We start from the raw sequence: 23175 nt of genomic DNA, 5'->3' as shown, positions 1-23175 counted from the left end.
TCCACTTCTTCAAGTTCGTTCTAATGAGCACCCCAACACCTCTATTTATAGATTTTAGAGATGGGCTTTGTGGGCTTTATGGGCTTTGGGCCTTCATACATGGGCCTTAGGGCTTTAGGTGGCCAACAAGCCCATTAATTCATTATATTAAACATTAATCATATATATCTATTTAATTAGGAATAAAATCCCATTTAATAAAATAGAAAATATAATTGAATATTTAATTCATGAATTTACACGTGGCACGATTTAATTCGACGACAATTTAATTGTCTACATGGAGTATAAAAAAAATTATTTTAAAAAAATTACACTAAAAAGTATCCGTTAAAAGTATCCATTTGTATATTATATAAATATAGATATAAATTGATGTCATATATTTGCTATGAACAAAAGAAATTAAAATTGAAAATAAAATTAAAATAAAGCTAATTAAATAAAATCAAAAGATTAGAAAGATGTAGAAAATAAAATAAATCAAAACATAAAAGAAAAAGGTGGAGTATAAAGAAAAATGAGTGGAACGCAATTTTTGCATACTTGGTGAAAAATAGGAAGTAGTTAAAACAAAACTGATTTTTAAAATTTGGTGGGAAAAAATAGCCATTAAACTGCCTTTTTATATATTATATAGATTCAAGTTTCCGAATCGGATTTCGCAAAAATCAGAATATTCTCCCTATACTTAACTACAAAAGGTAGGTATGATTCAAACAATTAACCCGGGTTTATTAAATAATTCAACAAGGTACTTCCAAATTCAAGTTTTTGAGAACTAAAAAAGTAACAAGCAACCACTACAAACTACGCCATCATCAATGACGCAGCAAAACAGAGATGCCACACACCTCTAAACACATCATAGCCCTTTCTCGAGCATAGCTCGGACCCTCATCGGCAATCCATAGAGGCGGATAAATCCGGCAGCGTCGGCTTGATTGTAGATATCGCCGCTCTCGAAAGAAGAAATGTCTTGCCGGTAGAGACTGTTGGGACTTTCCCTGCCAGCTACACTCACAGATCCTTTGTAAAGTTTGAGAGTCACAGAACCAGATGTAGTCTTGGTGATTTCCTTCATGAAAGCGTCCATGGATTCGCGAAGAGGGTCGAACCACCGGCCAGCGTACACTAACTCGGCATACTTGAGGGCAAGAGAGTCCTTGATTTGGATGGTTTCACGATCTAGTGTTAGGGACTCGAGTTCACGCACTGCAGAGAAGAGGATGGTCCCGCCAGGAGTTTCATAAACCCCGCGACTTTTCATGCCAACAAGTCGATTTTCAACCATGTCTATGCGTCCAACTCCGTGCTTCCCACCTAGGTCATTGAGCTCCGCGAGTAGAGATGCAGGAGAGAGTTCCTTCCCATTGACTGAAACTGGCAGACCCTCGACTATACCAATTTTCACGTACCTACAATGAGTCATATACAGTTCAGAAAGATATATTGCAGGAAACATGAGTTTATTTTATTTTTATATTCTTGAAAGGAAAGAAGATGAAGAAACACCATCATGACTTACTCAGGTTGATTGGGTGCCTCTATTGGGTCCACTGACATCATATACATGTCCTCCTTTGGTTCATTAGCTGGGTCCTCCAAGATATCCCCCTTCATGCACCAAAGGAGCAAGAGCCGTTAAATTCTGAATATAAGCCAGTCTCTTATCATGATCACACATAAATTTGAATCTGGATCTATATGACTGATATAAAATCTTCAAATGACTCAAATACTTATAACAAGTACGCAATCTCTCTCAAGGTGAATTTCCCTTGAAGTCCATGCATATGTTTAGAAGATGAATTGAACAGACAAGCATACAACATAGTTGTTTGATCAAAGTCTCCCGCAAATGAGTAGAAGGCTTGTCAGACGCAAGTGCAAAGTCGGAGGGCATAAAGATCAGAAAACATTGCAATAATCTTTTTTGTGTAGAAATTATACTGATGAAACAATGACAAGCTTCAGATGCTCCGAGATACCTCATGGCTGAGATGCCACAGATTCCTGTCTCTGCTATAGATAGATTTCTTTGTCACTGGAACAGGCACATTATGCTTTTTAGCATATTCAATCGCATCTTCTCTTCCTGTTATTTCCCATTCCCTCCAAGGAGCAACAACATTGAGCTCAGGGTTCAGAGCAAAGAAAGTGAGCTCAAAGCGGACCTACGATGAAGAATTAGGCTCATTACAATTCCTACAATTGAGGAAAATTGCATAAAACCAACAGTCATGCTTCAACAAAGATCACAACATAGCCATGTAGCTCCAAAAGCATACTTGATCATTTCCTTTCCCTGTACATCCATGAGATACAGCATCAGCTCCAACCTCTTTGGCAGCATCAACCATTGCCTGAATTATCACAATTGATTTAGTAACTTAATGAGGTAAAATAACATCAAGAAAAGAGATTCCTCAGTTTGTGGGGGGCTATTTTGAAACTGAGAATATAGATCTCTATTATAACAAAAGAATGGATTACGTTTCTAGATAGACGAATGAATTAATTTCGTAATGATAGAAAATAAATAAATGAAATCACACCTCTCTTTTTTATTTTCTGAACTGTACCTTTGCAATAACTGGACGAGCCATTGAAGTCCCAAGCAAGTACTTCCTCTCATAGATGGCACCGGCTCGTAAGCAAGGAAAGATAAAATCTTTAACAAATTCCTCCTTTAAATCCTTCACTATTAGTTGGCATGCCCCACTAGCCTTGGCCTTTTGTTCTAAACCTTCCAATTCTTGTAGACCCTAACATTCATGGGAATTATCAAATAAAAGGCATTATCAAAACCATGAATCCCAGCCCTTTTTCTTCCTCAACATCTATTTTCTTCTTTGGTGTAAATATTTATAGCAATAAATCATTTGCTTAATAATATTTTATCGAATTCCAACTTTTTAAGATTACTAATATTAGTTTTTCACATACTTGGCCAACATCTGCAGTGAAGCAAACAACCTCGCAGCCATAATTCTCCCTGCAATAACAAAGTAGTGAGGAAATGTGGCACAAAAAGCATGACTCTTCTCAAGTGGATTATGCACTAGCATACTAAAATTGCAGGGATGGAGTTCTCCCTCAATGCTTATGTTTGGCATAAACTTCAAAAACTTTAGATGCTTTACAGAAAGCTACAGTATAATCAAATCATCAGTATGGTTGGTGGCCATATTCTTTGCTTTTGGAGGACATATGGAAGTAGTAATATTTTGTACAAACAATGAGGTTCAATGCTCAAAATACGATGAACTGAATAGAACGAATTCATGGTCGGTCCATGTACCCTTTACTTTTGAAAGATATTTGGCGGTGGTACTATTTAGTACCAACAATGAGGTTCAACACTCAAAATATAATGACCTAAAATTAAGCACATTTATGTGTATCTGATGTGCTTATAGACAATACTGAAGCAAAAGATTTATCACGTGACTTGGCAGCAGAAAATGGATGTCGCGGAAATCAAATCAGATTAAAGTTTCATATCATCATGGCGAATAGAAGAAACATAGAAACAAAGCAAGGGTATCATATCTATATTGACAAAAAAACAGGAAATGAATTGGTGATATTAACTAAAGATAACAGAACAATAACCTACCTAAGCCAAGGTACAATTACAGATGTATCCAGACCACCACTGTAGGCCAGCACAACTTTGTTCAACTTTTTACGCAAAACCTTACTATCGGCACCACTAGAAGTTGACACCTCCTTGTCACTAGCCAAAACTGCTTTGATAGCTGCATCCAGATTCATTGTTGGTTTTCACATCTTAGAAATTACACATGCAATCTCTTTTAAATAGCATATGCACATATATCATTTAAAAGGATTACCCGCATGCATACTGTGTAACTCCACAGTTGACTGTGAAATTTTTACATTCATACAAACGTATAAAGATGTGCATGTGGATGTACGTGTGAGAGGGTATAGCATGTCCAAGCATCTACTATAAAGAAATTGAGTATTTGTCAAAATGATTTACTTCAATAAACACAGTTTTCATTATGTGTATAGAATACCAGAATAAGAAAAGTTCAGAGAAGAACAAAGATGCATATTCTTATTTATTCATATGTTACTTAAGAACAACAGAATATGCACTCAATTTCATGAACTCCTACTACTCTTTGAAAACCATTCAACTTTAGAGAACATTAAACCAGAAACAACAAGCAAGGACAGCCAGAGCTGGCGGTCGGCCCTACAGAGCAAGGAGTGTCAATACCATGATTCTCACAAACCAGGCCAAATTTAGCTATGTTTCGGGAGAGTGACAGGCCGTGAAACTCACTGGCTTTCACTCCTACCTGCCATCATAAAAGTAGAAAAACAAATTCATTAGAGAACCACCTATCATACCACACACAAAATGTGAAATAACTGAATGGGAGTGCCAAAAACACCTGCTCTTGCGAGGCCATTCGCCGACTGCAATGAACTTTGTCGTAAGTTCGACATGAATCTACATTTTCAAGAAATCGAGCATACTTAGTATCATTGCTTAGCAGGTTTTCTACACGCAGCCATATATCAAAATCAAAACTACCTCTTTTAGAGTAATTGAAGAGGACATTGGTGGAAGAACACGAAGAGACCGCATGCAGCTGAGCCATCGCTACCGGGTGCAAAGCAACACGAAATCTTGCCTCTGAAACGCTGGGAATTAGGCATTTCGGTAAGCAACCCGCGACAAAGCCGCTCACAGTAAAGAATATAACAGCAAATGCTACTAAATTAGAACGATTTGAACCCAATCAGCACAAAAACACAAATAAAATTCACCACAAAAAATGAGAGAAGGAAATGTCAATAACGCTACAGCTGAACTAAACTTCATTTCCCAAATAGGAACGCAAAAAAGTAAAGAATAACCATAAGGCCAAACCAGAAACACACGAGGCAGTGGATGAATGATATTTTGGAATCATAAGAACCCTAATTTATTTCCGGAAAGGGGTGATTACCGACGTCGGAGAAATGGCGGCTGAAGTAGACAGTGAGCGAGTATGACTAAAGCTCAGTGTTGTAGCCGCGCTTATGATGATGACTGATAGGTTTTTCGACAACAATACTTTTATTAATTTCTTTTTTTTTTATTTTGATGAGCTAATTAAATTAGGGTTTATGAGACTACAATAGGGGATTTCTATGCTTAGGGTGATCAAATCCCTTACGAAAAGAGATAACTATAAATTTTTAAAATTGATATGGCAATCAAAACGGCGTTTTTTAATTTAATTGACACATTATTTTTTATTTTGTCAAATCAGATTTAATTTTAATCCAATTTGATCTCATAAAAAAATTATAAAAAATAAAACTTCTTATACTGTTATTTAAATTTTAAAGGTAATATCATAGTTCAGAGTCATCCAACCCTATAATTATGATTAAGCATAGAATTCGATGGAAGACAATTACTCCATTACATTTAAAACACGTAGCCTCCAATCAAAAGTAGAATGCAAATAGTAGTATTTCATAATATCGTGTAAAAAATATTTTATGGATTCGTTTTATTTAACCATTCAAGGTTTTGTCACAAAGTAAAGCAACCTCATCTGAGAGGAAGCTATACACCAAATTTATTTAGAATAAAACGCCCGCAAAATTGGTCACTTCCTCAAATTATAAGGCAAACTTTACAATTCTGGGACAATTATGATGCCTGAAGCTACAATAACTTTGAACTGCTGCTGGGTTCAATTTTAAAGCATTACAACTCTTTCACGAAAAGAAAGCTTAAATTCTAGCATATCCATACAAACAAGATATATTTAAGTTTCTTCAATCTTCAAATACAATTGAAGCTTCCACATCTATAATGCTCTCTCTCTCTCTCTCTCTCTCAATCTCATCAGAGGTAAGTGGGACTCTCATTCACTTCTTGCTTCGACTCTCATCCTTTGCATTCTCCCTCTTCTTATACAGTTTTTCAAGCTTGCGCTTTGCCTCGCAGTTGGGGAAGTTTGAGAGATCATAGTAATGTGGTGCAATGTCAACCAACCTGCAAATATTTCGACGGCAAGCAGAGGTTTTAGACTAGAATCAAATAAATCCAGCAAGAGACTAAATGAAACATAATCAATGACAACACAAGAATGTATGCAGTTTGAAATGGCGACAAGTGTAACTGTTTAGTACCCACAAACCAACATTTTATGATGATGTAGTAATACAGTTGTGATCGACCGCAGACAGGAAAGAAAGAAAGAAATATATGTCAAGAAAGAAAAGGAAGCATAAGATAAACCAGGTAATTCCCCTATATAAGCAAATCTAATTTGGGACAAAGATCTATAAGCAACTTACAGCAAATATTATGATACTATTATGCATATATTTGATGCACACTAAACTATCTTCATAAACAATAGCATAAATCAGTGCAGAAGAAAGAGAAGTGGACATATTAAAGCATTACACAGCACAACATGCAAAGTGTCATGTCAGGAGGAACTCCAAAACTAACCATTCACCACGAATATCTGTCACGGTACGAATGAAATTCCTGCTTGTTAGGACATATTCATTATAGATAACCCACTCTGGTTTGTGATCCAGGCAATTTGAAGGATGCAAGTGAACAACCTGCCAAGACCATCAACACATCAGACAGTGATCAAGTGAAGTGATGAATGAAGGATATATGTGAAACATTCAGATAATAATAGCTACATACTTGGTTGTCTTTCACAGTAAGATAGTGGCCGGTGCGCTCTAAATGGGCAACCTGCATGAAATATCCAGCTAGCATAGCCTTCCTGATATTGACATAGTAGTCACGGCTGTTAAAATCTGTGCTACAAAGCTTCAAATTGAATCTGGCCATGATCCTTGCTAGCTGCTGTCTGACATTGTCTGCTGATTTAAGAGCCCTCTGATTGACGAAGTTTTCATAGCACCACTGTGGATCTTCCTCTGAAAGCATTGCCATTATGAGCAAACATTAACACCAGTATGCGCAATAATAAAGTGGAGAAAATGAGAGATGATGAGGACATTACTTACTATTTTGTTTGTAAGCATGATATACATTCAACAGAGTGAGATGATCTCCATCAATGTGACCAAAACGAGCTTTTGCTTCATCGGCAGCTTTTTGAGCCTCCCTAGGCCGGACAAAGCAATTGGGTACTAGAGAAAAAATTGGTTATCACAGAGGAGGCCCACGGAAGGTCAGCAGATGTATAGAGGCGAGACGACACCATTTGCTTGGTGAGAGAATACTGAGAAACTGCAACTATCTGCATCAGCACTTACTTAGAAATCCTTGGTACATGCCAGCGAAGGCATGAGACCCAGACAAGAGATGCTGATGACAACCTAAACAGACACCCAGATATCAATAACATACACAAATGCTTCAGCAGTTGTGTATGATATCAATATCTGCAGTTACAACACACAGAAGCCAATTTGTGTGTGCAAGACAACCTATGCATGAACTTCACACAGAGTGAAGTATGCCAGACAAAGCTCTACTTCTTTGTAGAAAATGAGACAACGTAGACGACCAAAATAAGAAGAAACAGTAAAGAAACATACCCGAAAGCATTGCAGAGATTGAGAGGATCTCATTGGAACAATTAAATTCTGAACTAACAACCAGCATTTTTGCCATCTGAGGATCCAGCGGAAACTCACTCATGATCTCACCCAACTTGGTCAGGTTCCCATCATCATCAAGGGCTCCCAAGTAATTCAAGACCTCTAATGCTCTCATAAGTGTCTCAGGAGCAGGTGGGTCCATGAAATCAAAATGGACCAGATCATCTATTCCCAACTTTTTCAAAGTCAAAACGGTATTTGCAAGATTTGACCTCAATATCTCCGGGTATGTTTGCGGTACAAGGTCGTTATGGAAGCTCCTTTCCGTGTATAGCCTAAAGCACTTGCCCGGCTGTGTTCTTCCAGCACGTCCAGAACGTTGATGGGCACTAGCCTTCGATATAGGAGACACCAAGAGAGATTCAACACGAATTCGAGGATTATAAACTTTCTGTTTTGCAAAACCAGGGTCTATGACGTAAACTATGCCATCAATTGTAAGAGATGTTTCAGCAATATTGGTGGAAACAACAATCTTTCTTCCTGCAGGACCACCCTCTTTTGCTGGGGGTGGAGCAGCTTCAAAAATCTTCTGCTGCATTGCTGGAGGAAGTGTCGAGTACAAAGGGACAATTTTCACTGGTCCAACTTGATCCCCATTATTGGCTATTTCCTTCCCAATTTTCCTACATGCATCTTCAATTTCCTCTTCACCGGTAAGGAAAACGAGTATATCACCAGGAGGTTCACACAAGTGTATCTGACAAACAGTCTTTATAGCTGCTTCAAGGTAATCTCTCTCAGGCTCCTGGGTATAGAAAATCTCTACAGGATGGAGCCTCCCAGGAACTTTCATTAGTGGTGCACCAAAGAAATAACCTTGAAACTTCTCTGCCTCAAGGGTGGCACTCATGACTACTAGCTTGAGGTCAGGCCTATTTTTCAACACCTCCTTCAGAAGCCCAAATAAAACATCCGTTGCCAAAGTCCTCTCGTGGGCCTCATCAAGAATTATCACTTTGTATCTTTCCAGAAGTGGATCGGTCATGGCTTCTCTCAAAAGCATACCATCTGTCAAGTACCTGCAGTATAAGAAAAACACATGTAAGGAGCTTACTACAGAAAACAAATTCCATAAATTTCCAATTGACTTTAAATGAAAACACCTACTTCAATACAGTTCGAGCACTGCTGCAATCCTCAAAACGAATACTATAACCTACTTCTTCACCAATCGCCACATCCATCTCTTCCGCAACTCTCCTTGAAACAGACATAGCAGCCACCCTTCGAGGCTGAGTACATCCGACCATGAACTTTCTGCGCTTATCAGCTGACTCTACCTCTATGGCATCCAGCACAAATTGCGGAATCTGTAAAACATACAAATTAAAGTTTTGATTCCCACTATTGAATTCGATAAAAGAAACCTTCTATTGACAGTCCTAAATCAATATTCATAACGGCATCACATGAAAATGCAAACCAGCTAATTCAACATTACGATGAGAATGCATTAATAAAGGGACAGCTCCATTCTAAAAAACAATTCAACAAACAGAGCCAAGTTGGGCCAATTTATAAAACACAAAAAATGTATTCTTTTTGGGCGCATCGATTGCACAAGAACAAATTAAGTCGAGCGCATGAACACCAACCTGAGTGGTTTTACCACTACCGGTTTCACCGACAAGAATCAGCGTCTGATTAGCTCTGAGAACCTGCAAAAACTCATCCTTCTGATGCCACACGGGCAGAGTCTTCCGCTTGTCCAAAATCTCGTAATATCTCTGCGAATAAGGCTTCGAATTCCACTTATTTATCGTCGATGGCACCGTGTCCGCGGCCATTTTGCCACCACCGTTGGTCCTGGAAAATTTCCCCGGCACGGCGGACTCGTCCACTACGTCAAACAGACTCACCTTCCTCTTTCTCTCCGTGCCCATCTACCTATTTAATCCGGCGGCGACGCGATTGACGGTCCAATTGGGGGAAATCGGAAGCCAATCTCCAGGTCCCGAAGAAAACCCTAGAGAGAGAAAGCCAGTGTAATTAGGGTTTGCGATTGTGTGATTGTATACATTTATATTTATATATGGAAGGAAGATGGTCAAGTGGAAGGATGACTGCTCTTATATAGTATCAGCGGTAGCCGACCAAGCAACCGATTATTCAAATATTTGGGCCGCGGCCCAAAAATAATAGGATGAACCCATAAATAGAGCCCATGTGGTCTGCAAATCATGCTTCACAAATATAAAAAAATAATAGGATGAACCCATAATAATTGTTTTAATAAATACTCAGTCCATCCCAAAAATATATATTCATTTAATAATAACACGTATTTTAAAAAATTGATTGAATGTGTCAATATAATAAAGGGTCACATTTTTATTGTGAATAAGTTGTGTGAGACATACTTACCAAAAGAATAAATAAGTATGTAGTTGAGTAGTTTGGTGACAGACCAAAAAAAAAAATAGTATGAATATGCATTTTAAGGACGTGCAAGTATTAAAAATAAACAACTCTATTGGATTGATGTTTCAAATTCAATATGTTTAATTTGATTTGATTTTACTATATGCTTTATATTGTTACTTAGGATTTTACTTGATCAAAATTTGTTATAAAAATATCATGCATGTGCCTATAATATTTTACATTTCATTGTATGTCGGTTGTGAGTGATTTATTTTTATCATTGATAAAATATCCAATCATATTAAGAATGATTTTCCCCAATCCAAAACTCATGAATTGATGAACTTATTTTTGTTGTTGTTGTGCTGTGTTTACTTCTTTTCCACTCGCATATTAAGAAACCACACAAGCACATAAAGATCACATCACTTTCTGCAAGCATTGTCAAAAACAACCCAAAATTGTCACAACTTTTTCACAAGAAAAGTGAAGCTATATTTATTCATCATTGGCTTATAGATACAAAGAAACGCTTCCGACAAGTGCAAGAGAATCATGCAACTTTCTCATTTACAAAAGAGTGAGAGAAAAATATGTGCACTCAGTTAGAATTTGATCTCCACCATGTTCTTTCCAGAGACGCTCATCGCATTTCATCTTGATTTTATCTTTCACTCCGTTCCAGCCAGCTGAGACTCGTACCAGAGAGCAATTATCCAGACCTGCATCGACAAAGTTGACGATTGAGGGAGAGTTACAAACAATTAAGTGAAACAAGGATAACATGTAGATGAAGGTTGCAGACAACGAGAATGAGATGAAGAGAGAACGAACTTTGGAGGTAAGAAACTCGGTGCAGCACCATCATCTGACATTGCAGTTTTGTAGAACTGGACAGGCGACGAGCCTCTCGTCACTGGTGCTGGCTGAGGTTGAGGAGCTCCCGTGATTATCAAAGTCGAACTGGTGCTTGAGTTGAGACCTGCAGACGAAGAAGAGAACTCTGTGGTTTAACGAAATTGTTCTGATCTTGATAAGTAGTGACGAAATTATGGTTGTCAGCAGTTATGGTTTCCTTCATAAATCCTTTGTTTCAGACACTAAGATGGTTTCTATTAACAGACGATGCTCTAAGGAGAAAATACTATCCGACTACGGCTGCAGAAATGCAAACTGTTTGAAACATTTCCCTTCAGTTAAATCTAACAAAAAAGGGAAGACTATGAAAGCAATCCACATTGTAAGTTTGATATAGTGAAATCGAAGGAGAAATTTCTTTCAAAACCAGAAATGAATTTCCTTGCAATTCTTGACACATGAAACACCAATATCTCCAAGTAATATGACTTTGATTATCTACCCATATATTTGATTCACTTCCTAGCATGAATAAAGCACTGAGAAATATGACAGTGGGAATAAAATGGCGATGGTGATCATACCTTGCAAGATTAGCACAAGAAAAAAGAAAACAGTGACGAACAGGGCTGAGATGGTGGCAGCTGATGAGCATACTGATGAGGAGGACGACGAAGATGACAACGAGGATGGCAATCTGGGAGATCTCGTCTTCTTCAATGCCTTCAAACGTTCCATCCTCTCACGCTTCTTAATGGCAAGCCTCGATATCTCCTTGAGCAACCTCATGTCAGCAGCATCCAAGGTCGGACCCTTTGGAGGCCGGGGTGGTTTTGCAGCCTTCTTAACTTTCCCACCCTTCCGTCTCTCCTTCTCCTTCTCCTTCTCGACAGGGGGCACCCGCCCCTCTCCTCCCCTCTCATTGTCCCTCTCGGCAGGGGGCATCAGCCCCTCACCCTCCTCCCCTTCCGAGGCCTTATCCCCCAACAATTTCGTCGTCTCACTAGCAAGCTCTTCTTCTGAACCAACATCCGATTTCACCCCGGCCTCATCATCAACAGATCCGTTCAAATTCAAGATCCTAGTAACAATATTCAAAGATTTCTTCCCCCATGTGGAATCGGAGGAAGAATCATTGGCATCACCATTTTCAATATCAATCACAACTTCTTTTTCTTTGTGCTCCATGTCTCACACAATTATGTGATCCTCTCACTTAAAATTATATAATTATATGTGTTCCAATCTATCAGCCCAGATAATCGAAATTCACAAATGCCAAATTCAGTGACAACGACAACACACAAAATCCAAACCCTCAATGAAAATGACAATTCCACCGCTCGAAATTTCCTATCAATACAGGTTTATAATTCAACAGCTTAGGGCTCTGAAATTTTGGGAATATATTTTCCCAAAAATCTCAGATAAAACGAATCAATCAATATAATTTTATCCTGTGATCAAATCATCAAAAAAGGAAACAAGAAAGAATAATCAACAAACATTTCATCGAAGAATAATGCAGCTCGAAAAATGAGATCAAATCACAGCACAATTGGGCGTACCAGTCAAGGAAACAACGCGCAGAAACCTCAAATTCGAAAAATGATCACCGAAAAAAAACAACAAATGGGAAATAAAAAAGGGGGGGATTGTGAAGATTCGAGAAAGATTTTTATCCACCCCCCATATTAAACTTTCCACATTCCGTCCTTCCTCCCATTATTATTATCAATATATATATACAAATTTACGTGGGCCGCAACATAGCTAAATAAATAAGGGGCGAATCCATGTCTGAACGAGCTGGCAGAGAGAGAGAGAGAGGATGGGGGCATTATCGGACAATTTTTGTCGGATAGTCCGAATCTCCGGCCCGCACCGAATTGTACGATGATGTTCTTGGATAATGCAATTATTACGTGTTTGATGAATTTATTATTTATATGTGTTTGATATTAAAAAAATATGAGCTCCATCGTCCACACTACCAATTACTATGTGTTTCTAATTTCCTAATTAGCATATCACTAGATACAGAATCGATCACCTATCCACCGTGGGCAAGTATTACGTGCCCATCACTGACGTGACAATTTTAATTAGGAAAGAGAATTATTAAATCTTACTCTAATTAAAATTATTTTACTATAATTATAATTGTCACATCATGGTGGACACGTTATGCATGCTCACGGTGGGTAGGTGATCGGTTCTGTCACTAGATATTTGTGTATGTACTTCCGTCTATAATATATATAGTGGCTCTTACATTTTTTTGTGATGTTATGAAGCGATAAAATGTCACTGAAAGTTTAAGTAAAATACCTAAATCAAATATTGGCTATGATGATTCTTCAAAACAGTATATTAGTACTAGTATTTTCTTTTCCCGTAAAATAATAATAAAAAAAAAGAATATTTTGACTTAGGGAAATGGAGTATATAAGATAAGGGAGCATATAAAATCCTAAAATTTGGATGGATTAGGTGATTGAATGGCAGAATAGGCCGGATAAGTTTAATGGCTACAGCTGTCAACCACGGCCCATTTCTCACGCGTTACGGCCCAAATGGTATCTGGACTGGAAAAATATTGTTTTAATATTTGTCAATTTCAAAAATTTAATTTTAATTTATTATTGTGAATTTTATCAAAAAAATATCTAAAGTTCCACTGCTTTCATGACTTAATAACGTTAATCTGGAATTTAAGTTTTATTACTTAGTTCTCCTTGTAATTACTACATGAAAATTATGAAAACAAACTAAAACAACAAAAATGTGAATACAATATTTTGTATCCCAGTATTTAAACTGTTTCATAATTGTTTTGTATCCTAACGTGTGGTAAATTAAAAATCAAACAATGATAGTATATTATATATTTATATGTTAAATACAATTGGAAGAAAGTGGAAACATTACATATAAATTGATATTTCTTCTCACCCCAAGAAAAATGAAATCTATGTAATTATAATCAGTATTTCGTAACGCTTATATATTATTTGTATTTTTTGAATTTTGTATAATTAAATTACAAGACTAATATACAAAGTACAAAATATCTCTATTTTTTATTTTGTTTGTTAGGAAAAATAAATGTTTTAAAAAGATGAACTCAAACTAAAAAAATTTAGTCTTATACATTAACTACGTTATCACTAAATCGTCCATATACTTCTCTTTATTTTTAATTTAGGATAAATATATATAGAGCCCTTCTTGAATTATATAGTATATTTTAAAATCTTACTCATAAAGAATATATTTTATAACCATTTTTCACTTTTCAAATAAGTAAAAAATAAGGATGGATTATGATTATAATAATTTTTATTTGTTTGGAGAAAATGAGTAATGAGTCTCACAAGTCAATGCCCCGAGTCGTTTTAGGGCTGGAATAGTAATTACCACATTCATCGGAAAACTCTATGGAGAGGCACGGTGGAGAGAGGCGCGCCGATCACTGCTCTCCGGCGATACCGTTTCCGGCAGACGGCGTCCACTACCATTATGACGACCGGCAGGACCACTTTCACGGAGGCCACCACCACCAGCACCAACCGGACCACCGCCACCACCAAAATTTAAACGGCCAGCTGAATGAGTCCACTGGTTTCCACCTCAACGGCGACTCTAATCATTCGCTGCCTCTCTCGGGCCACAAGAGACCAATTCCTCACTCTAGTAATTTCGCAGCCTTTAATTTATCTGTAATGCTGATTTTGGAGTGATGCATCTTCGCCGTTTTGAGTTTGATTTCTTATGCAGACAATGTTGATTACGGCGGTTTTGTGAAGCTATACGTTGTGGGGATACCTAGAAATGCTACTGAACTTGATGTAAGTAGCAATATCGACGTATATAACTTTGATGATCACGTCTGTGCAGGGGCGGATCCACCATGGAACATGGGGGTGCAGTTGCATCCCCAAAAAAAAAAAATTTTTTTTACTAGTATTAATATTCATATATAAATTATTTTAGATTTAGTTTTTGCACCCCCAATTAAAAGTTTTAATCCAAAATAAAAGAGAAATTCAGTTTTTAAAATCCTAAATTCCATTTACCCAACTAAAAAGAGAGCTCACCATCTCTTTCTTTTTCATTCTTTTGATCAAGCCCATCATTTAATCAATCAATTACCTCAATTCTTAATTAAACAAAAAAGTTGAAAGTATACATTTTGCATTTGAAATGCAAAGTTATTACTATTATATTTGTATTTTAGTAAAAAAAAATGTCTAAAATGTATCGAAGGCCTCAAAAAAAAAATCTCGGGGGCTACCGCCCCCGAACCCCCGTAGAAGTTCAACTCACTCAAAAAAATCCTAGCTCCACTAATGTTTATAAGATTATTTTTTGCATCCCCAATTTAAAAATCCTGGATCCGCCACTGCGTCTGTGCTACTTAAATTTTGAAGCATCATTTTGCCTCCATATTTTGATTTTATGTCAAGGAATCTTGCTTAAGGTTTATGATTTTGAGTATAGTGGTCTGTGTCCTATATTAAGGTCAGCGCTGTTTTTGGGGAATTCGGAGACATTATTGAGGTTGTTCTTCTCAAGGATAAGCGGACTGGTTTGCAGCAGGGTAAGTATCATTGTGTCAATGGTTTCAACTTTCACTTCAAATTTAGTATTGTGTTGGTATTGTATGGTTGGTTTCATTAACTTGAGGGGATCAGTATAATTGAAATGTAGTTGGAAATCACTATTTGATAAAGTACGTTGTCCTTCTTCTATGTCCATACGAACAATTTAATGGGTCTTTCACCGATAATGTGGCATCAGTTTCATAGTTACCATTATAAAATATGGTTGGTCTCTTCTCTGTGGAAGGATTAATACTTTTCAAATTCTACCAAAAGTCATTCTTCAAGGGCTCCTGCCTGTTCTTGCAAAACGACAGTGTTTTACTCAGCTTAATAATCTCATCTGATGCTATCTTGTGCTGCTATCTATCAGATACTCCCTAACATGCTTTGCCAAACCTGAAATGATCACTTGCAGTTATCCTATAACATAGGAATATATTTACATGATTTTTTTTGTTCATCTATTTCTAGAATGTTGCTTTGTGAAATATGCGAGAATTGAGCAAGCTCAGCAAGCAATTGGAGCATTCAACACTCAATATACTATCCCTGGGGTTAGTTATCACTTACGCTGGCAATTTGAACTTTTTCAAAGTTTAACTCTCTGAATACGCATAATTCTTGTACATGCTACTTTTGTTCAGGCGGCTATTCCTCTGAAAGTTAAATATGCAGAAAGGGAGCTCGAACGCCTAGGTAGTGTACACTCTTTCATAACCTTTATTTATTTTACTCACATGTATAGTATTTTATGTTTGTAAATTGTAGTGAGTTAGTCAATTAAAATTATATGTTTCATATCCAAATAAATAAATGCATCATTTATGATGCAGTCTGCTAAATTGTTTTCCTGATAGAATGGTCAGAGATTTCATTTATCACGATACCCTTCTCACTCTCCAAATGGGAATGCTCATGTGAAGGAAATCTTATTTTTGCAGATTCATAAGCTCCCTACTTCTATTTGTGGTGAAATTGTTCATTGTTATCTTTGATGCTTTATAACTGCATGATGTACTGTTTCATCGGCCTTAGTTAGCTATTTTCTGTTAACAGCGGGCATAGGCAAAAATATCTCTTTGCCATTCATAGGTGTTAATCTTTTTGTCATATTGGTTTGAAATCTGATGATAGTACAATATCTATCAAATTCTCTATACAGCTACCCATTGAAGTTAAATAAAGAAAGCCTGTATCCTAATAGTAGGACTTTGTAAAAGGTATATTTTTACTATGATTATACTCCCTCTGTCCCATTACAAATGTCCCATTACTTTAGGAATAGAGAGAGAATATATTGCCAAAAAAGGAATGAGACATTTGTAATGGGGCGTCCCATTATGGAAAGTGGGACATTTGTAATGGGACGAAGGGAGTAGTTTATATCCCCCCTCTATGCAACGATACAGCTACCCATTGAAGTTAAATAAAGAAAGCCTGAGATGAAATTGCAGGACTTTGTAAAAGGTATATTTCTACTACGATTATAGTTTATATGACCCCTCTATGCAACTTTATTTAGGATACTCATGTATGGGAATGAACTATTTTTGCTAAAGCCTGCTTTGATATTTCTGTTTGCATGCTTTCAGACTTAAATAGATGGTTTTGCTTCTCTGCTGATCCAATGTCCCTATTTTTTCTGTAGGGAGCTTTGGTGCACATTTCCACAAATTGTATGTTGGCTGCTTGAATAGACAGGCTTTGAAAAGGGATATTGAAGAAGTGTGTACCTTTTAATTGCATTCTACTCTTTAAGCCCTATTACCTTGTCCCACTGTGAAGGAATTTCCATATGAACTATGCCTGAGTTTTCTGATGTCTTTGCTCTAGACCTTGTTTTGTCACTCATATTCTTCGACTGAAGCTTGATTTGAATTGTATGCATCTTTGCTTTTGAATAATTGTATTAACTGTAAGAGGTGCATAAAGAAACTGTGAGTAGGCTCGTCAATTAGTTCGCTAGTGTCATGCCCTTGAGAATATGTAGCTTTGAGCTCCAAATTCTTGATAATAATCACACAAGATAGTACCTAAAGTTTCTCTCTGTGTGTGTTTTTAATAAAAAATAAAAGGGACCTACTTGATGTCAGGCCATTTCTTTACCTTTTGTTTGGGTGAGGGAGGTATTGTTGCTTTTCAAGCGCTAACTAAATGTTTCTATTTCCAGATATTTTCCCCCTATGGTGTCATTGAAGATATTTTTATTGTTAAGGATGAATTCAGGCAAAATCGTGGTATGCATCTTCTGACTCTTTGAGCTCCATCATCTAAGTTCATTTGGATTGCATGAGGCCTGAGGAACTATTGCTAGTGAATAGTAGTTGCTAACTAACTTCTTGAAATTTCTTTTCTGGTCTTGTTTGTGCACCCTGAAAACGACAACTTAAATTGGTGATTTAAGGAAATTTTCTGCAAACTTCTCTCGGTTCCATTCATGCCGCCATCTCCATCTGTTTTTCTTCACACCTCTTAAATACTAAGCAAATCCTTGTTTGTTGATTATATTGTATTCAACCTTCTTTTTCCTCATATGATTTCTCTCTGGCTCTTAAGGATGTGGCTTTGTCCAATATATTACTAGAGATATGGCACTTGCTGCAATTCATGGATTAAATGGAACATATGTGATGAGAGTAAGGCTTTATGCTTACTTGCCAGTGTTTCAAATTTCGTTCCATTTTAGAAGTGAATCCTAAAATACTTTTCCTTAGGGATGTGATCAACCATTGATAGTGCGGTTTGCAGATCCAAAGAAGCCACGGATAGGGGATTCAAGGTTATCACACATTCTAATAATCCTCTCTATTTATGGTTTTCTGATAATAGCTTTGTGCTCTATCTCATAGACAGATAGATGTCCTGTTTCTCTTCCATTTCACTGATATATGATATAGCTGGACGACTATTGTTCTCTAGAGTATATCGGTCCAGATTCACCCATTACGTGTATAGATGTAAACATACATTGTGCATGCACACACAAAGTCACCTTTTACTGATAGTTTAAAGACTTTACTTATAGGAAATGGAAGTTTTTACTTGGGTTTGTCTTTTGGGTTCTTCGTGATGCTGAAGGCTTTGTGAAATGGTCAAAGCCTCTCTCTCTTGTTAGTCAAGTCTGCCACGTGCACACACAAAAAGAGAATGCTTACGTGTATATACATATTTTTGTGTACATACATGGATATGTTTATTGTCTGCACTAATATTGTTTTTATCTTTGTTACTATTAACTTAATGCTTTGGTTTCCTCCAGGCCTGCTTCATATTCCAACGATCCAGCTAGTGCGCTTATGCCGCCTATTGAAATGCAACAAATGAAGGTAGCGTACTCTTTCTGGTAATCCATAACTACTGGTTGTGATATAATTCCTATTTCACTCTAAGCTTTCCATATCTTGTTGGAGTGTGTGTTTGGAGTTCAAGTGACATCATATCTTCAACCAAGATATTTTGATTTGTGGCCAAAATCAAACTGAAACTCTAAACTTCTTTTGTTTAGAGTTTTGCTTCAACAAGCCAAAACTTGTTTCAATTGTTACACCGATATAAAAATGTTGGGAACAATTTTTCTTGCAACTTTTGCTCGATTTTGGAAAAGCCCCTCTTCTTCCAACAACAATGGGAGCTTCCTATTGATGCAGCATAGCTGTATTGGCCATGCCAGTGATACATTCCTGATGTCTGAGTTCTCTAATCCTGAGTTCTTGAATTTCACCTGATTAGTCGGAATCCCATTTTCATCGTTGCTTCTTCCCTCCTCTTGATGCTTGCTTGATATATCAGCTTCTATCTTGTCTTGCCACGAGAAAGGGAAGTGACTTGGAAATGAATTTTTTGAGAGAATGTGTATATTCTTTCACTTCTGCAAATGATACCAAATCCAAATCTGCAGTCTTCACATCCAGGATGCAAGATAGAAACAATGGCAAGCAATGATACTGCACCCGCATCCAGTGCATTCGATTCCAGTGCAGAGATAGAGAACTCTACAGAATGTGACTGGAGCGAACATGTTTCTCCTGATGGAGATTTATATTATTATAACTGTGTGACATGTGAAAGCAGGGTAAGAAGTTCTTCCATTCATGCTTTTTTCTCTCTTGGATCTCGACTTACCCTTGGATTGTGATGGGATCCCATTTTATGATAACAGTGGGAGAAGCCTGAGGAGTATGCAATTTATGAAGAAGAACTTGATGACCTAGAGGAACAGCAACAGCAACAGCACCTGCACGAATCAAGTTTTCAGCCACTTTCATCCCTGGAGGTATCTGAAGCCCAAAAGGTAGCCGCTTTGACGTGAGCCCACAAAAAGGATGTGAAGCTGCTGGAACTATGGTTAGTTTCAGCTGACTGCATTGTGTATTTTAGTGTTATTAAAGTATGCTACAACTGCGCCTTATGTGGATGACGAAGTAGAATTAGTTGAGGGTACAACACAAGAACTGGTTTTGTATCTTGTAAGTGTTTATTGAAATTCTTGAATGAAGTGGATGATCTATGGCTGTTGTTGGTGCAGTGACCTACCTAATGTTCCCATATTTAGGTATCTTTGAGCAGTCAAAAGGAATCCTGCTGACTAACAACTAGGTACTAAAATGATCGTTTTTGCGATTAATGGGCTAATTTCACTTTTTCCAATAATTGTCCCCCGCCATACTTATTTGAATAATTTGAACCCTAATCATCATCTCCTAGCATCGACATTATTGTTATTTGTAGGGAAAGAATGCCCCTTTATCACTCACAGCCACATGGGATTTAAGGAGGCATCGAGCACCGACTGCTGTCTTGTTCCAAAATCCGTTTTTTGTTGGCGTGTTTCTTCACTACAAGTTACCACGTCAACCATTCCTTAGATTCATTGAATTCAACCTCAAATCTCAATAATCGACAAAGCTACGTCGGCCGTCTAATTAAAGTCAAATTCTCTTTTTTTTTGTGCCATTCCCATTACCACAAAAACAAAAGAAGGATAAATCGTACTACCAAATTCTCACCATATTTCTGTCGATGAGTTTCCCTTCCGATTTTGTAGTTACATGTTAATTACACCTAATGGAATTAATATTATAGTAAAACTTATGTAATACCAATGTAAAAAGGAAATAAAGATAATACTACTATATTTATACCCTATAGGCTATATATGTAATCTACATTAATTATATCATGATGATAAGAAAATGGACTCCACCATTAGGGTTTCTGGCAACCTTAAACTAACAGGAAATGATCACAAACTAGCAACAATGGATCATCATCAAAATGTCACTTTCATCTACATACATACTATTACAAAAAAGACAACCTTTTAAAAGTTCAGTGTTCTTCTCTCTTAGCCGCAGGCCATGGCACAATGTCTTGCAGAAGCCCATTGTTCGCCATTAAAGCCGGCGACGACTGAGAGCAGAAGCTCAGCTGCTGAGGTCCTCCTCCTCCTCCGCCGCCGCCCATGTAGCCGTTGACGAGAAGCGAGTAATTCATCAACTGATGTTGATTGTTCAGCGAGAAGCCCGGATACGACGGGGGCGGCGGCGCGTGAGGGCGCAGCGACTGCGGGCTGGGATGCGTGTGCTGGCCCTCGTACGTGGTCACCACAATGCTGGGATCGGCGCAGGATCTCTCCACCCTCTTCTTCACATTGCACGTTGCGTTCGTGCATCTGTAGTAGCTCCTGCAACAGCATTACATATATATCGTTTCATTAATTCATTCACAATAAGAAGCTTCTGTATAGTAATTGAGGGTTTTTCAAAAGCAAACCTAGGAAAAGGGCTGTTTTTGACAGCTTTTTGGCCGTATTTTCGCCATCTGTATCCATCTTCCAAATGATCGACCTCGCTTTTAGTCATGAAAGCAAATCTCTGCTCTCTCTTCTTCTTCTGGTTCGTCTTCTTCACCTTCAACCTAATACCACAAATAATTTTAAAAAGTCATTACAAAAGCACACACACAGTTAATTAATTCTCTACACAGAGAGATAAGAGAGAGGGACTGACTGTTTGCTAGTCTTCTTTTTCTGGTCATTGTCGTCTTCTTCTTCATCTTCTTCATCCTCCTCCTCGTTCACGCGTTCGTCCTTAACGCCGTCGCTGGATTCCGAAGAAATGGAGGAGCAATTCGGCGTTTGCGGCGCATTCAGCACCTCCGACGAATTCCGATTGGGATGGATCGAGGGATCCTCGACCTCCTCCTCGAAAGCTGCGAAATGATCCTGCGTATTCAGCAGCTCCATGAACCCTAATGAGCTGCTCTTCTCGTCGGAGTAGTCCAGCATCTCCGCCAACGTACAACCGCTCGCTGTGTAGTGATCCAAGAACGACAGCGACGACGGGAACGGATCTTCCATTTCTTTCGCTATCGTTATCTTCTTCTCTTGCACGCTTCTAGTCCAGAGACAGAGAGAGATTGAAAAGATATTTTCTGGTTTTGTAGAGAGAGAGAGAAAGGATAGAGAGTGGAGGGATTGGGGGATTTATGTAATGAGAGAGGCTTGGAGAGGAAGGTTGACCGGGAGTAGCCGGTTGCAGAGGAGAGCAGCAGCGGCATTAAATGGAGACATTCAAACGGTAGTTTTGACCGGTAAGCCGGTTATGGTGTGAACGCGATCCACTGACACATGAGCTGATTACGGCAAAAAAAGGCTCTCTCCCTTTTCCCACCATATTTTGGTTGCTACTTCTCGCTCGTGTACTTGTGTACACTCTCATTCTCACCGTCATTACTTCATTACTGATCCCTCCGTTTCAAACGAAATGTCTCATTTCTTTTCGGTACGGAGATTAAAAAATATGTATAAAGTAGATAAAGTAAGTTGGTGGAAATTATTTAAATATTAAGTATAGAGAGAAAGTGTATTGCCAAAAAAGGAAACAAGACATTTCGTTTGGGACAGCCCAAAAATGAAAACAGGACATTTCGTTTGGGACGGAGGAAATACTTAATTTTAAGTAGTTTCCTTTCCTATTTTATTTTATCGTTGTATTTTTATTTGATATCAAAATAATAAATACGAGTACACTAGTATAAGACACGACAAATATGATAATATAAGTAAAAAGTTGTTAAACAATCTTTGCTTTTGAACCATGACTCGTGTAACTTATTTAACTTTCGCAAATATAAATTATATGAGTGTGAGGTTGTCACAACAGAAGAACCACTATTAATTCTTTTCTATAAAAAAGTTTTAGTGGCAATATTAAGATGTGCAATTCTGTATGAATATGCATAAGATCTGTGAAGTATTGACAATATTCGAATTCAATCTTCACTATTTAACTTCTTTTTGGAGAATACTAATTAATTAACTAAACCATCTCGGATTTGCTAGAAATTGTAATTTGGTTGTTTTGGGTTGGAATTTTTATAACTTAAACAATTTCATTATATATCTTCTTAAAACAATTTTTTTATGTATATCGATTTTGATCAATTATATACGAAAACATAAGCAAAATTATCAAATGAACTTTGTTAGTTACTCGAGAGTTAAATAGGATTCTCAAGGAGTTAAACTTAGCTTGACATAAAAAAATAAAAATAAAAATTGACTTTTACACAAGTGTTTTCACGAAAAAATATAAGTTATAAGTGATCCTTTTCGGCTTCGAATTAAATTTGTATATTGAAATACAATTATTGTCAGTAATTCATGATAGCATAGAAAACAAAGTCATAATTTGGGATATAG

The 23175-nt window shown here is 37.4% G+C and overlaps 5 protein-coding genes across 12 annotated transcripts; 1 reads left to right on the top strand and 4 right to left on the bottom strand.

Moving 5' to 3' along the window:
- Positions 1-711: 711 nt before the first annotated feature.
- On the bottom strand, positions 712-5234 carry LOC131000393 (argininosuccinate synthase, chloroplastic-like). 5 transcript variants are annotated; one of them, XM_057926269.1, is made up of 11 exons: positions 4995-5234; positions 4577-4686; positions 4434-4492; positions 4256-4337; positions 3623-3764; positions 2950-2998; positions 2586-2768; positions 2292-2366; positions 1992-2177; positions 1529-1617; positions 712-1418 (listed from the first exon to the last, which is right to left on the bottom strand). In XM_057926269.1, exons 2-11 carry the CDS (start codon positions 4641-4643, stop codon positions 866-868), a joined length of 1485 nt encoding a protein of 494 aa, XP_057782252.1. In that variant the 5' UTR covers positions 4644-4686; positions 4995-5234; the 3' UTR covers positions 712-865. The 5 variants fall into 5 exon arrangements, with proteins under 5 accessions (XP_057782252.1, XP_057782253.1, XP_057782255.1 ...); XM_057926270.1 differs by having other exon boundaries at positions 4999-5195; XM_057926272.1 differs by having other exon boundaries at positions 4577-4678; positions 4995-5188.
- Positions 5235-5614: 380 nt separating this feature from the next.
- On the bottom strand, positions 5615-9696 carry LOC131000392 (probable pre-mRNA-splicing factor ATP-dependent RNA helicase DEAH2). Of its 3 annotated transcripts, XM_057926265.1 has the most exons (7): positions 9240-9691; positions 8752-8954; positions 7579-8663; positions 7042-7167; positions 6713-6951; positions 6503-6621; positions 5615-6037 (listed from the first exon to the last, which is right to left on the bottom strand). In XM_057926265.1, exons 1-7 carry the CDS (start codon positions 9525-9527, stop codon positions 5911-5913), a joined length of 2187 nt encoding a protein of 728 aa, XP_057782248.1. In that variant the 5' UTR covers positions 9528-9691; the 3' UTR covers positions 5615-5910. The 3 variants fall into 3 exon arrangements, with proteins under 3 accessions (XP_057782248.1, XP_057782250.1, XP_057782249.1); XM_057926267.1 differs by lacking the exons at positions 5615-6037; positions 6503-6621; positions 6713-6951 and having other exon boundaries at positions 7042-7277; positions 9240-9696; XM_057926266.1 differs by lacking the exons at positions 5615-6037; positions 6503-6621; positions 6713-6951 and having other exon boundaries at positions 7042-7267; positions 9240-9695.
- A 783-nt stretch (positions 9697-10479) lies between these two features.
- On the bottom strand, positions 10480-12654 carry LOC131000390 (uncharacterized). 2 transcript variants are annotated; one of them, XM_057926264.1, is made up of 4 exons: positions 12435-12627; positions 11451-12323; positions 10843-10990; positions 10480-10730 (listed from the first exon to the last, which is right to left on the bottom strand). In XM_057926264.1, the coding sequence occupies exons 2-4, from the start codon at positions 12052-12054 to the stop codon at positions 10721-10723; spliced, it is 762 nt and encodes a 253-aa protein (XP_057782247.1). In that variant the 5' UTR covers positions 12055-12323; positions 12435-12627; the 3' UTR covers positions 10480-10720. The 2 variants fall into 2 exon arrangements, with proteins under 2 accessions (XP_057782247.1, XP_057782246.1); XM_057926263.1 differs by having other exon boundaries at positions 10480-10990; positions 12435-12654.
- Positions 12655-14199: 1545 nt separating this feature from the next.
- Positions 14200-19997, top strand: LOC131000388 (flowering time control protein FCA). Its single transcript, XM_057926261.1, has 12 exons — positions 14200-14562; positions 14647-14717; positions 15391-15469; positions 15945-16027; positions 16118-16169; positions 17122-17198; positions 17644-17710; positions 18030-18109; positions 18188-18252; positions 18733-18799; positions 19372-19545; positions 19633-19997. Exons 1-12 carry the CDS (start codon positions 14307-14309, stop codon positions 19780-19782), a joined length of 1221 nt encoding a protein of 406 aa, XP_057782244.1. The 5' UTR covers positions 14200-14306; the 3' UTR covers positions 19783-19997.
- Positions 19998-20577: 580 nt separating this feature from the next.
- On the bottom strand, positions 20578-22179 carry LOC131000389 (WRKY transcription factor 23). The gene is made up of 3 exons (XM_057926262.1): positions 21482-22179; positions 21246-21389; positions 20578-21156 (listed from the first exon to the last, which is right to left on the bottom strand). Exons 1-3 carry the CDS (start codon positions 21829-21831, stop codon positions 20802-20804), a joined length of 849 nt encoding a protein of 282 aa, XP_057782245.1. The 5' UTR covers positions 21832-22179; the 3' UTR covers positions 20578-20801.
- Positions 22180-23175: the final 996 nt, after the last annotated feature.

Source organism: Salvia miltiorrhiza, chromosome 8 (assembly GCF_028751815.1).
Source record: "Salvia miltiorrhiza cultivar Shanhuang (shh) chromosome 8, IMPLAD_Smil_shh, whole genome shotgun sequence".
NCBI classification, from domain to species: domain Eukaryota; kingdom Viridiplantae; phylum Streptophyta; class Magnoliopsida; order Lamiales; family Lamiaceae; genus Salvia; species Salvia miltiorrhiza.
Note: the sequence above shows the minus strand (reverse complement) of the source record. Positions and strands in the feature narration are given on the sequence as shown.

Coding starts and splice junctions, on each gene's coding strand:
- LOC131000393 (XM_057926269.1), bottom strand. CDS start 4,643: ATGGCTCAGCTGCATGCGGTCTCTTCGTGTTCTTCCACCAATGTCCTC. Junction 2,367..2,585: donor CTCGTCCAGTTATTGCAAAG/GTACAGTTCAGA, acceptor GTGATAATTCAG/GCAATGGTTGATGCTGCCAA. Junction 1,618..1,991: donor TGTGGCATCTCAGCCATGAG/GTATCTCGGAGC, acceptor TGGTGCATGAAG/GGGGATATCTTGGAGGACCC.
- LOC131000392 (XM_057926265.1), bottom strand. CDS start 9,527: ATGGGCACGGAGAGAAAGAGGAAGGTGAGTCTGTTTGACGTAGTGGAC. Junction 6,952..7,041: donor TCATGCTTACAAACAAAATA/GTAAGTAATGTC, acceptor CAATGCTTTCAG/AGGAAGATCCACAGTGGTGC. Junction 6,038..6,502: donor ACAGATATTCGTGGTGAATG/GTTAGTTTTGGA, acceptor AAATATTTGCAG/GTTGGTTGACATTGCACCAC.
- LOC131000390 (XM_057926263.1), bottom strand. CDS start 12,054: ATGGAGCACAAAGAAAAAGAAGTTGTGATTGATATTGAAAATGGTGAT. Junction 10,991..11,450: donor TCTTGTGCTAATCTTGCAAG/GTATGATCACCA, acceptor CTTCGTCTGCAG/GTCTCAACTCAAGCACCAGT.
- LOC131000388 (XM_057926261.1), top strand. CDS start 14,307: ATGGAGAGGCACGGTGGAGAGAGGCGCGCCGATCACTGCTCTCCGGCG. Junction 14,563..14,646: donor GAGACCAATTCCTCACTCTA/GTAATTTCGCAG, acceptor TTTCTTATGCAG/ACAATGTTGATTACGGCGGT. Junction 18,253..18,732: donor CCACGGATAGGGGATTCAAG/GTTATCACACAT, acceptor GGTTTCCTCCAG/GCCTGCTTCATATTCCAACG.
- LOC131000389 (XM_057926262.1), bottom strand. CDS start 21,831: ATGGAAGATCCGTTCCCGTCGTCGCTGTCGTTCTTGGATCACTACACA. Junction 21,390..21,481: donor AAAAAGAAGACTAGCAAACA/GTCAGTCCCTCT, acceptor TTGTGGTATTAG/GTTGAAGGTGAAGAAGACGA. Junction 21,157..21,245: donor AAAAACAGCCCTTTTCCTAG/GTTTGCTTTTGA, acceptor ATGCTGTTGCAG/GAGCTACTACAGATGCACGA.